The sequence below is a fragment of the Rana temporaria genome, chromosome 5, assembly GCF_905171775.1.
Source record: "Rana temporaria chromosome 5, aRanTem1.1, whole genome shotgun sequence".
NCBI classification, from domain to species: domain Eukaryota; kingdom Metazoa; phylum Chordata; class Amphibia; order Anura; family Ranidae; genus Rana; species Rana temporaria.
In genome coordinates, this window is record NC_053493.1 from 66,104,932 (window position 1) to 66,117,404 (window position 12,473).

At 44.8% G+C, this 12,473-nt stretch overlaps 1 protein-coding gene across 1 annotated transcript in view; it reads left to right on the plus strand.

Annotated features, from left to right (window-relative positions):
• The window catches only part of PITRM1 (pitrilysin metallopeptidase 1), a 104,690-nt gene that overhangs the window by 87,492 nt on the left and 4,725 nt on the right, over positions 1 to 12,473 (plus strand). The window contains exons 22-26 of the mRNA XM_040352661.1: positions 965 to 1,030; positions 1,840 to 1,952; positions 4,477 to 4,602; positions 4,694 to 4,839; positions 10,369 to 10,471. Of these exons, the coding sequence (XP_040208595.1) occupies positions 965 to 1,030; positions 1,840 to 1,952; positions 4,477 to 4,602; positions 4,694 to 4,839; positions 10,369 to 10,471 (554 nt within the window). The remainder of the gene's footprint in view (positions 1 to 964; positions 1,031 to 1,839; positions 1,953 to 4,476; positions 4,603 to 4,693; positions 4,840 to 10,368; positions 10,472 to 12,473) is intronic.

The window sequence follows — 12,473 nt, forward strand, 5'->3', positions numbered from 1 at the left end:
AGATGCATGCATCTATGTATTGTTGATTGATGGGCACAGGAGAGAGGGGGCGGCACGCTCCTGCGCCCACTATGGATGCACCGCCACTGGTGGAGCAAGGATGAAGGTAACTGCTCCCAAGCTTCTACAATAACAAAGCCAGAAGTAGCTGCCTCTGTTTTTTTTTTTTTTTTTGTCCAGACAGGTATCCTTTAGGAGAACATGCGAGAACCCCAGCATGGTTTCTGTGATTAGCAAGAGTAGGCAGCCCCATTGAAAGCAATGGGAGGCTGCCGACACTTGCAGCTAGTCTCACTCATGTAATTGCTCATGCTGCGATCACATGCAAGTGATCAGCCCTGGATACTGACTGCCTACCATGTGGTAGTTGTTTTCCGTTCAACCGAGCAAGACTGAAAGGAAAAAAAAAATGACTGCTCAGTAGGAGCTGCTGTACTAACTATCCTAAGCTGGTACTGCAAACTCCCCTGCTGTTTGTATTGTGTTAGTACAGCAATCTCTCCTGCTGTTTGAAACCCATCCCCCCCTCCCTACGCCAGAACACTTTGGCCGTCGCTGGTCAGAAGCCTGTCTCCAGACTTTCTCCGGTAATGCCCCTTCGGCAAAAACTGGTGAAAACATCTGGCTTCCATCGGACCCGACTGTAAGACGCACAGGACAAATATCGACTGGTTTCTATCTAACCAGCTAATGCCACCCGACATTCGTCTTGTGTGTACTAGGCTTTACTCCTTATGTCTTTATAATGTATTTTTCTTCTGTTTGGGATGGCCACACTGATCCTGACACACATCTCTATTATTCTCCTTGGTTTTTGGCACTGCTGTATTCTACTCGAATATACATTCATTTACATCACAGTGAATGGACTTTAGCTAAATAACACAAGTTTCTATATTTATATATTAATCTCTACATCTGTTAATATTGAATCTTAATGATACGAATTTGTTTTATTTTCTAGAGGCCATTAAATCCATCTTCACATGGAAATGAAGCGTCATTAAAAAGTTCCAGGAAGCTTGTTAGTGTAAGTGTTTTAGTGTGGGGTATAAATAATTTGTATTTCTAAATGCAAAAATCATGTTTTGTATCGGCAGCATAAAATAAAGGAATGACTGGGCAAAGTTATAATGTGAGTTTGTATGTCTGTGTGAACCACGGGAAGAGGAAAATGTATTCTTCAGTTGTCTTTGCTTCAGTCCCACTTCATGTGTCCCAAATAGTTGAATATCCTATCACAATCCGTCCCAGCTGAAAGGATTTAGTGTGTGTGTGTGTGTGTGTGTGTGTGTGTGTGTGTGTGTGTATGTTAGTGGTGTAACGGATCGTCATTGATCTGTACGGATCAACACCTTTGGGTCAACACACACGTGATCCGCGGATTGGAGTAGGAGGTAGTGTGAGCAGCCTCCCGGTCCTGCATCGGCCATGGGAAAGGCCGCGGCAGCCATCTTGGTCCACCTGGTGGCGGCCGCAACAAGCTTTCCTGGCCATCCTGATTGCCTGGAGTTCGCTCCCCTCCTGGATCAGCCTCTGGAGTGCCTGAGAGCGCTTCCGCAGCCTACACCTGCCTTGAGACAGGCCGCGGTGTCGGCCTACCTCCTGGAGCGGCGGCCTTCTTGCACCACCGGGCGACGGCCGAGGTGAGCTCCCCTGCCTTTTTTTTTTTTTTGCTGATCCGATCCGTGACTCGGGTCCGGGAAATGATCCAAACCATGAGGTTTTTTTTTGATCCGTTGCACCCCTAATGTATGTATATATGTTTGTGTGTATTTTATATTATAATATTCCCTCTTTCATAATATCTGTGCCCTGTGTTTTATTTTTATTTTTTAGGATCCTACTTTCAAGCCTTGTCAAATGAAGACACACTTCTCTTTGCCATTTCCAGTAAATTTTATTAGTGAATGTATACGGGCCGTGCCATTCAGTCATCCGGACTATGGCAGGTAAAGGGCTCAGCCGTCTACTATCTTCTGGTTTCTGAGGGTTTATTAATGTTAAATTGCTTGTTGTAGCAATACATAAACTGTGGCCTATTCATATATAAATTTCCGGTCGTTGCTATACATGATTTATATAGCACCAACAGTTTGCGCAGAGATTTATTATTTGTCCGATTTTAGATCTATCGCTAATATATTCCACAGTGGTTCAGAGCATCCTGAATGGGCCCTGAGGTCTTGTGCCGCTGATGCAGTTATAGAGACACGCACACTGGGCGCAATTTGTTCAGCCAGAGTGCATGCTAAAAAAAATGGGGGTATTTTCCAACATTGAGGATACTCTTTATAAACCACTTCAATACAACCTCCATACAGCAAGATGGATTTGAACTATATATATATATAAATTATATTTATTTAATTTTAGTAGAGAATTAAATGAGACGGTCATTGCAATATTTTATGTCGCACTGTATATGCGCAGCACTACACTACACTTTAATGAAGAAACTGTAAAGCTAGCCTTATTTTTTTTGGTATAATGTGAAAAATGATGTTGCGCTGAGTAAATGGATACCCAACATGTAATATACATGTTTTAAAATTAAGAACGTGGAATGGTGACATTTTAGGGTACTTAATCTTCATAGGCAACACGTTAACATTTTTTACCTGTTTAGAGTTAGAGGGGCTCTTGTACTAGAATTATTGAATTTTTCTCGAACTATCGTAGCGTCTACATATGCGGGCTCAACGTAATTTTTTTCTTATTTATTTTACTTTTTATTTTGACACTTTTTATTAAAACATTTTTTGATCACTTTTATTCCTATTACAAGGAAAGTAAACCTCCCTCGTAATCGAAATAAGCATGACAGGTTCACTTTGAGAGATCTGGGGTCAGATAAAAGCAAAAAAAAACACTGACTTAAAAAAAAAAAAAAAAAATGAAAAAATATATTTTTAAGCCCGAGAACAGGAAGTGACGTTGGACGTTGCTTCGGTCCTTCAAGGGCATAAAGCCAAGTAGGGACTATCTTGGCCTCAGGATGTGGGATTTCCCTGCATCCAATTCGCATGACAGGAGATTGTGACTGGCTCTCAATGGAGTCGGTTCACACATCTTCGGGGCGGCCGCGGAGCATATTGCACAGAGGTCCTGTGCGTCTTTGGCTCTGTTTCATGCAAAGATTGTGCCTGATTTGTCCCTGAAACGGAGAACAGGGACGCACCAGACCCGTGGGAAATCTGCCTCTGGAATCACATTTATCAGAAAGCTTGCCGCCTAACGAAAAAAGATACAGGGTTATGGCATCTAGCTGCTGCTATAACCCGGGTATTTAACCACTTCCGGACCGCCATATGTACATTTACGTTGGCAGAATGGCACGGACAGGCACATTGGCGTACCTGTACGTCCCTGCCTAGACGTGGGTCGGGACCCCCCCCGGTACATGCGGCGGTTCCCGTGGCTGTCCGAGCGATCCGGGATGCGGGGGCGGCTGTTCGGCTCTCGGCGGTATTTTCAACCGCCGCTGAGGAGAGATCACATCACACAGTGAGTCTGCACAACACTACACTGACACCAGTACACGCAGGCACATTAACCCCTTGCGATCCCCACCCCCCTGTCACAGTGTCACTGAATGCAGTGATCATATATGTACTGATCACTGCATTTAGTGTCAGTGTGACAGGCAGTTAGTGTTAGGTCCAGGGTAGCCCCCGTACCCCCCCCATATAAAGTTTTAACCCCTTGATCACCGCCCTAGTTAACCCTTTCACTCCCTATTGCCAGTGTCACTAAGCGATCATTTTTCTGATCGCTGTATTAGTGTCGCTGTTCCCGCTAGGTAGCTTTTTTTTTTTTTTTTTTTTTTTTTTACTGAAGACATGTGGCTTAATAAATTTTGGCCTAAATGTTTGACTAAAATTGAGTTTATTTGATTCTTCCTATAACAAAAAGTAAAAAATAGTTTTTTTTTCAAAAATGTCACTCTATTTTTGTATATAGCGCAAAAAATAAAAATCGCAGAGGCGATCAAATACCGCCAAAAGAAAGCTATATTTGTGGGAAGAAAAGGACGCAAATTTTGTTTGGGAGCCACGTCGCACGACCGCGCAATTGTCTGTTAAAGTGACGCAGTGCCGAATTGTAAAAACCCCTTGGGTCATTTAGCAGCATATTGGTCCGGTCCTTAAGTGGTTAATGTCAAAGTAATGAAGTTTATTTACAGTTAGGCGGTCGGCAAATGGCTAGATGGAAAAACATGAGGGGCAGAGGGATTAGGCTGCAATGTTTTCCCCTCCAATAAATTGTGTCCCCACTCGTATAGCATGTCTTATAGTATCTCCCCACCCCCTATTTTGTATCTCTGTATGATTAGTTCTGAAAAATAATGAAATCACATGATGTTACAGCAAATTAATATGACTGTGCTTCTGCGAATTTAGTGACCTGGAAATGGTGTTTACATTTTATCAGATGTTTTGCTACTAGAAATGCTCTATTTTCTCCCCAATGCAGCCTGCGTGTACTGTCACAGATCATGAGCTCTAGGTATCTCCATCGGGAGATTCGGGAAAAAGGAGGAGCTTATGGTGCAGCCGCCTCTATTGATTATGATGGCATGTTTACCTTGTATTCCTATCGGTAAGAATATAAAAAACAGTTGCATGGTGATACCCTTTTAAATATATATTTGTTTTGGAAGCCCTGCGCTAAACACGTTTATACATTTTAGGGATCCAAACTCTTTGTCAACATTGTCTGCGTTTGAGAAGTCAATAGACTGGGCGAAGTCTGGAACGTTCAGCCAGCAGGACCTCGAGGAAGCCAAACTCTCTGTGTTTTCAAGTGTGGATTCACCTGTTGCACCTAAAGACAAAGGTACATCCTAGCTTTCACAACTTAAGGTATCCTTGTCAGTAGAGTTGTATCGATACTAGTATCGGTCCTGATACTGAGCATTTGCACGGGTACTTGTGCAAATGCTCCCATGCCTGACCAGATACCTGGGCAGTCGGGGATGATCGGTGCGGCGGAAGGGGGAGTTACAATCAACAATCTCCCTGTACAGTGTTTAATAAAGCAGCTGACAGCCGCTTCTCCTCCTCTCCCCCCGCGGCTGTCAGCTGCTTTGTTGAAATCTGTACAGGGAGATTGGTGCTTGTAACTGCTCCCACCGCCGCATGGATCACCCCCAACTGTCCCCTCCGTGCTCCTCCTGTGTCCTTTGTGCTCCTCCAGTCCCCCTCCTGTGTCCTTTGTGCTCCTCCAGTCCCCCTCCTGTGTCCTTTGTGCTCCTCCAGTCCCCCTCCTGGGTCCTTTGTGCTCCTCCAGTCCCCCTCCTGGGTCCTTTGTGCTCCTCCAGTCCCCCTCCTGTGTCCTTTGTGCTCCTCCAGTCCCCCTCCTGTGTCCTTTGTGCTCCTCCAGTCCCCCTCCTGTGTCCTTTGTGCTCCTCCCGTCCCCCTCCATGTCCTCCTATGGCCCCCCCTGTCCCGGATCTGTCAGGATGGAGAGCCTGGGAAAAAGCTGGTAAATTTGTCATTCACTGGCTCCTTCCTTTTCTGAATGCAGAGTCCGTGACTCTGTATATTCATAACTGAGCATCGTAATCTGTGTTTATGATGATTGTTTATGAATGAACAGGAGCCTCTGTCTCCTGTCCATTCATCTTCAGTGCAGCTGAGGCTACAAAAAAGAAGGCATTGAATAAATGTGTGTGTGTGTGTGTGTGTGTGTAAAAAAAAAAATCAGTGCCACTGTCACATGACTTTGAAAAAAAAAAAGTATCGCTAATTGGCATTAGCCGAATACTTTGGGGGTGGGGGGAGAGAAGTATCGGTACTTATACTAGGTCTTAAAGCGGCGCTCCATCCTAAAGTGGAACTTCCGCTCATCGGAACCCTCCCCCCCTCCGGTGTCACATTTGACACCTTTCAGGGGGAGGGGGGTGCAGATACCCGTCTAAGACAGGTATTTGCACCCACTTTCAGGAGTCCTCTCTGCAGGGATTCTGCGGGTAGTGCGTCACTTCCTGCCCCCGACCGTTGTGTTCTGGGAAACACACGGATCCCAGAACACAGCGGGGGCGAGTAGAGACGGCGCTGCGTGACTCGCGCATGCGCCGTAGGGAATCAGGCAGTGAAGCCCGAACGCTTCACTTCCTGATTCCCTCACCGAGGATGGCAGTGGGGCCAGCAGATAGACGAACGATTGCTCGTTATCTGCTGCAGGCGTCGCTGGACTCCAGGACAGGTAATTGTCCATTTATTAAAAGTCAGCAGCTGCAGTATTTGTAGCTGCTGCCTTTAAAAAAAATTTTTTTAACGGCGGAGCTCCGCTTTAAAGTGGTATCGGTGCAACTCTACTTGTCGGCTTTATTTAAGTGTATACAAGTAGATGTACTGCCTGTGAGCACACACACCAGAATGCTTTTATTAGTCCGACAATCTTCCTGTGCTCCCTTCTGTATCTGGCTTCTCTTTGTTGCTAAGGGCTCCACTTTCTTAACTGAGTCTAAAGCCTCGTGCACACAACCGATTTTCCTGTCGGGAAAACTGCCATGAGAGCTTTTGGCCGGGAAAACCAGGCGCGTGTATGCTCCATCGCAATTTTCCCGACAGGAAAACTGCCAGAAAAAAAGAGAACCAGCTCTTCCTTTTTTTTTTTTTTTTTTGCGGTATTTTTCCCGGTAGTTTTCCTGTGTGAAAAACTGCGATGGAGCATACACACGGCCGGGATTGCCGACCAAAACTTCATCGCAGTTTTCCTGTCAGGAAAACCTCTCGTGTATAGGAGGGGGAGAAACTTACCGAGCAGGTTCTCGGTTTTGCCCTCGGGATTCCCAGTGGACTTTTTACCACCGGGAATCCCATACGTGTGTACTAGGCATAAACCTTGACCACCTACCCTCACCCTTTTGAGTCCATGTCTGGCAAACCCCCCACCACTCATTGAGCCTAAGTCCCACCCATCTGCCAAGGTGCTGTGCTTCTAAGCCCCAACCACCTGCCCTCGCTCTTTGGGTCCAAGTCTTGCCCCCCTGCCATCCCCTTGTCTATTAGTAGTCATATATTCTGTTCACTGTGCCTAGTAGTGCTATAATGATCCATAGATTGTACCATGACTGCAAAACTATTACATAGACCAAAACAACGGTCTCTGCAGTCACTAAGAAACTAAAATACCTTAAAGTGGACCTACACTGCGTCTGAGAACCACAAAGCAAAAAAATGCTATTTAATGTATTTTTTTATATTCAAAGCAAACTCCTCCATCCATGCCTCCATGCTTTATTTTGCTGAGAAATCACTTTGAAAAACACCCCCAGCATATCTGTCCGTGGCCATCTTGAGTAATGGCAGATTCATGTACAGTGCATCCAAGAAGTATTCACAGCACTTCACTTTTTCCATATTTTGTTATCTTGCAGCCTTCTTCCAAAATTGATTAAATTCATACATTTCCTTAACATTCTACAAACAATGCCCCATAATGACAACGTAAAACAAGCTTGTTTTGAAAGCTTTGCAAATTTATTAAAAATAAACGGGGGGGAAATCCCATGTACGGAAGTATTCCCAGCCTTTGCAATGACACTCAAAATGGAGCTCGTGTGCATCCTGTTTCCACTGGTCATCCTTGATGTTTCTACAACTTGATTGGAGTCCACCTGTGTTAAATTAAGTTGATTGGACATGATGTGGAAAGGCACACACCTGTCTCTATAAGGTCCTACAGTTATCAGTGCATGTCAGAGCACAAACCAAGCCATGAAGTCCAAGGAATTGTCTGTAGACCTCCATGACAGGATTGTATCGAAGGACAGATCTGGTAATGGTCCCAATGAGCACCGTGTCTTCCATCTGTAAATGGAAGAAGTTTGGAACCACCAGGACTCTTCCTAGAGCAGGCTGCCTGGCCAAACTGAGCGATCGAGAGAGAAGGGCCTTGGTCAGGGAGGTGACCAAGAACCCCATGGTCACTCTGACAGAGCTTCAGTGTTCCTCTGTGGAGAGAGGAGAACCTTCCAGAAGAACATTCATCTCTGCAGCACGCCATCAATCTGGCCTGTTTGGCAGAGTAGCCAGACAGAAGCCACTCCTCAGTAAAAGGCACATGACAGCCCGCCTAGAGTTTGCTAAAAAGCCACCTAAAAGACTCTCAGACCATGAGAAATCAAATTCTCTGGTCTGATGAAACAAAGATTAAACTCTTTGGCCCGAATGGCAAGCGTTCTGCCTGGAGGAAACCAGGCACCGCTCATTACCCGGCCAATTCCATCCCTACAGTGAAGCATGGTGGTGGCAGCATCAAGCTGTGGTGATTTTTCTCAGTGACCGGAACTGGGAGACTAGTTGGGGTCAAGGGAAAGATAAATGCAGCAATGTACAAACATCCTTGATGAAAACCTTCTCCAGAGCACTCGGACTGGGACAAAGGTTCATCTTTCAAAAGCACAACGACCCTAAGCACACAGCCAAGATAACAAAGGAGTGGCTACAGGACAAATCTGTGAATGTCCTTGAGTGGCCCAGACTTTAACCCGATTTGAATATCTCTGGAAAGATCTGAAAATGCCTGTGCACCGATGTTCCCCATCCAACCTGATGGAGCTTGAGCTGTCCTGCAAAGAAGGAGAGAAACTGCCCAAAAATAGGTGTGCCAACCTTGTAGCATTATTCTCAAAAATACTTGAGCCTGTAATTGGTGCCAAAGGAGCTTCAACAAAGTATTGGGCAAAAGCTGTGAATACTTATGTACATGGGAGATTATATATATATATATGTATATATATATATATATATATATATATATATATATATATATATATATATATATATATATATATATATATATATAGCAAAGATTTCAAACAAACTTGTTTCACATTGTCCTTCTGGGGTATGGTTTGTAGAATTTTGAGAAAAATAATTAATTTAATCTATTTTGAAATAAGGCTGTAACATAACAAAATGTGGAAAAAGTGACGCACTGTGAATAATTTCCAGATGCACTGTAGCATTTCCTTCCTGGAATCCATCTGTTCTTAGCTCAGGCATGCAGGCAGGAGGGTGTGCTTGGCTGAGAAAAACCCTCCTCCACTCCTGGAGACTCCTGGGATGTATATGATTTGCCTAGGCATAGAAAGCAAGGAAGTAACTGAAGAAATGTGGGGGGAAAAAAAGTTTCAAACAAGTAAATACAATATACTTTCCTATCTGTTTACTAATGCTAGTAGCACAAGGATTAAAAATAGTCAATATTGATTGGGAGCTCAAAGTTCCGCTTTAAGCCCTGCTGACCTGCTACAACCCCTTGAGCCTAAGCCCCACCCATCTGCTGATGTGCCATGCTTCGAAGCCCCATTCACCTGCCATCGCCCCTTTGGGTCTAAAGCCTGGTACACGCTGATCAGGAGCCAGTCAGCTGCTGGTTTTCCAGCATGCATGTCTGACAGAAGCCGGCTGGCTGCCATACACACGGGCCAAATTTTTATTTTTTCTTATTATTGTACCGGCTGATGTTGCCCGACAGTTGGCCCATGTTTAGTGAGGTTAAAGGGGTTGTAAAGGTAAAAAAATGTATTTATTTTTTCCTAAAATAGCTTCCTTTACCTTAGTGCAGTTCTCCTTCACTTACCTCATCCTTCCATTTTGCTTTTAAATGTCCTTATTTCTTCTGAGAAACCCTCACTTCCTGTTCTTCTGTCTGTAACTCCACACAGTAATGCGAGGCTTTCTCCCTGGTGTGGAGTGTCGTGCTCGCCCCCTCCCTTGGAATACAGAAGAGTAGGTCGCTCTCTACGTTGCAGATAGAAAAATAAGCTGTGTGTTTATTGGGCGTCCTGACTCTCCGGTAGTCCAAGGGAGGGGGCGAACACGACACTCCACACCAGGGAGAAAGCCTCGCATTACTGTGTGGAGTTACAGACAGAAGAACAGGAAGTGAGGATTTCTCAGAAGAAATAAGGACATTTAAAAGCAAAATGGAAGGATGAGGTAAGTGAAGGAGGACTGCAGTAAGGAAAAGGAAGCTATTTAGGGAAATATTTTTTTACCTTTACAACCCCTTTAAGTCTTGCCAAACTGTCATCCCCTAATTCTATTGAGTCGTATATCTTGTTCACTTTACCTAGTAGTGCTAGATTGTGCCATGACTGCAAAACTATGACAAAAACAACTGTCACTAATAAACTAGAATACCTTAAAATAGAACTGACGCACAATATTAAACTGAGCGCAGGCAAGCTGCAGAAGAGACATATAATGTTTGGTTGTGTGAACTTTCATTTTAGGTTCAGTTTCATATATATTTTGCCTTTGGAAATGAGATGCAGTGTAAACAAAACCTATAGATTGTAACGTGTCCAATGATTTCATTGAGCGGTTTTCTTTTCCTGATTTCTTTTAGGCAAGGTGCTGTTTCTAAGAGGTATAAGTGATGAGATGATGCAACTGTACAGAGAACAGATGATTGCTGCCACCCACAAAGACTTGGTTAATGCTGCCAGCAAGTAAGTGAAAAACTGCACAAGCACGTATGATCTCCAGCATCCAGTTTGTTTGATGAATGTTCTTGCTCTGTACAAGCCCTGGCCTGCGTGAAGAGGTGGGATCAGGTACAATTCTACTGCACTCGGGCACTGTACCCATCTGGCATAATGTTGGTGCGAGGGGCTGTGGGCAATTGTGCTTGGGCACAGTACAAAGCATCTATATTATCCCCTTTGCTGCCCCTAATGTAAGGCATACAGTGGAATAATAACTTTTTCCAGTTGGAGAGGTCAGCATGCCTTGCATCAGCTGCATTCCCCCTTCTGCTATAACCTCATGGTCACTGAAGCAACCATGAGCTCATAGCAGAAGTGTCCTCCAGACTCTGCTGATTATAAAAATTTCTGTGATCAGCGGCTGACAAGCTGTTGATCACCGCTATCCATTTTTGCAAAAAAATGAATTGCAAAAACCTTACAAAAAAAATTTAAATAATAAACCAATTTTAAGGCTCATTGACCCAGATTCTGTGGTCCATACATCTTGAATGAGTGCTTTGTAAATGCAGCTGGAGATGCATGGAGGCAGCTATGGAGCCAGAGGTCTTAATTTGACAGGCATGTGGATGACTGGCCCTGAATGCCGCACACTGTCTGTATTCAGCGCTGTGCACCTGCATATGCCTCATGCTTGCTTGTTTGTTTTTTTACTAGTATTCTTAGGTGAATGGGCATCTTCATATGTAATATAAAATACATTTTTTCTTTTTATCATGTTTTCATCAGCAGCTTTCAAGCTGCTACATAGTCACTATGGCCCGGATTCACAAAGCACTTGCGCCAACGTATCTCGAGATACGCCGCGTAAGTGCAAATATGCGCCGTCGTATCTGTGCGCCTGACTCAAAAACTAAGATACGCCTGAAAATAGGTTTCATCCGACCGACGTAACTTGCATACGCCGGCGTAGAGTGGGCGCATGTTTACGCTGGTCGTATTTGGCGCTCCCATTGATTTTCTATTCACATATGCAAATGAGGGAGATACGCCGATTCACAAACGTACGTCCGACGCAGTGCGCGTAAAGTCATACGTCCAGCGCAAAGTTATGCCTCATAAAGGAGGTGTAACTCGGCAGCATCCACGCAAAGGGAACACAAGCCGGCGTAGTTTACGTTGTACGTGAATAGGGCTGGGCGTAGATTACGTTCACGCCGTAGGCAGTGATCCGGCTTATCTTAGGCAGTTGTTCCGACGTGATTGTGAGCATGCGCACTGAGATGCGCCCACAGGACAGCGCATGCGCAGTTGGCGATACGTATATGTCTGGCGCTCGGCCCATCATTTGCATGGGGTCACGCCTCCTTAGCATGGCTCACACCCACTTCCACCGACTTATGCCTGAGAAACCCAGCGCAGATTTGGGAGGAAGTGCTTTGTGAATTCAGTGCTTGCCTCTCTGCGCTGCGTCGGCATAGCGTAAAGGAGATACGATACGGTGGCATAAATATGCGCCAGTGTCTGTGAATCCGGGCCTATGGCTTCTACCTTGCAGCTTTCGGGATCAGTTGACTCCTGAGTTCTCTCCAGGGAGCTATGCAGATTCGGGTTCATAGTCCATCTGGAACCCTGTACCTGAAGACCCCCTGGGGAGTATGCCTATTGAGAGGACGGATGTCCTCCAACAGCTAAAGCTGCCCTTTGTGGCATTGCACTACTGTATCACTGGATTTATGGATACACTTCACCATATCTTCAGGATGGGTCTTCTTTATGTCCATATAGGAAGGATCCTTTGGCTCAGGTGTTTGTCTGCAAAACTTCTGTGCAAGATGCTGCTTGTGAGAATGCCCATTGAAGGGCAAGGACTCTTGCATCAAGGAGGTTACTGGAGATTAGAGTACTCTCCTATCCCGGAAAAAGAAGGAAAACACTTCTGTAGCTAATCTTCAGATACCTGAGATGAAGTGTTATTTTTGCTTCTCTCATGCCTCTGGGTTCAAACCCAAGCTTCCATTTCTAC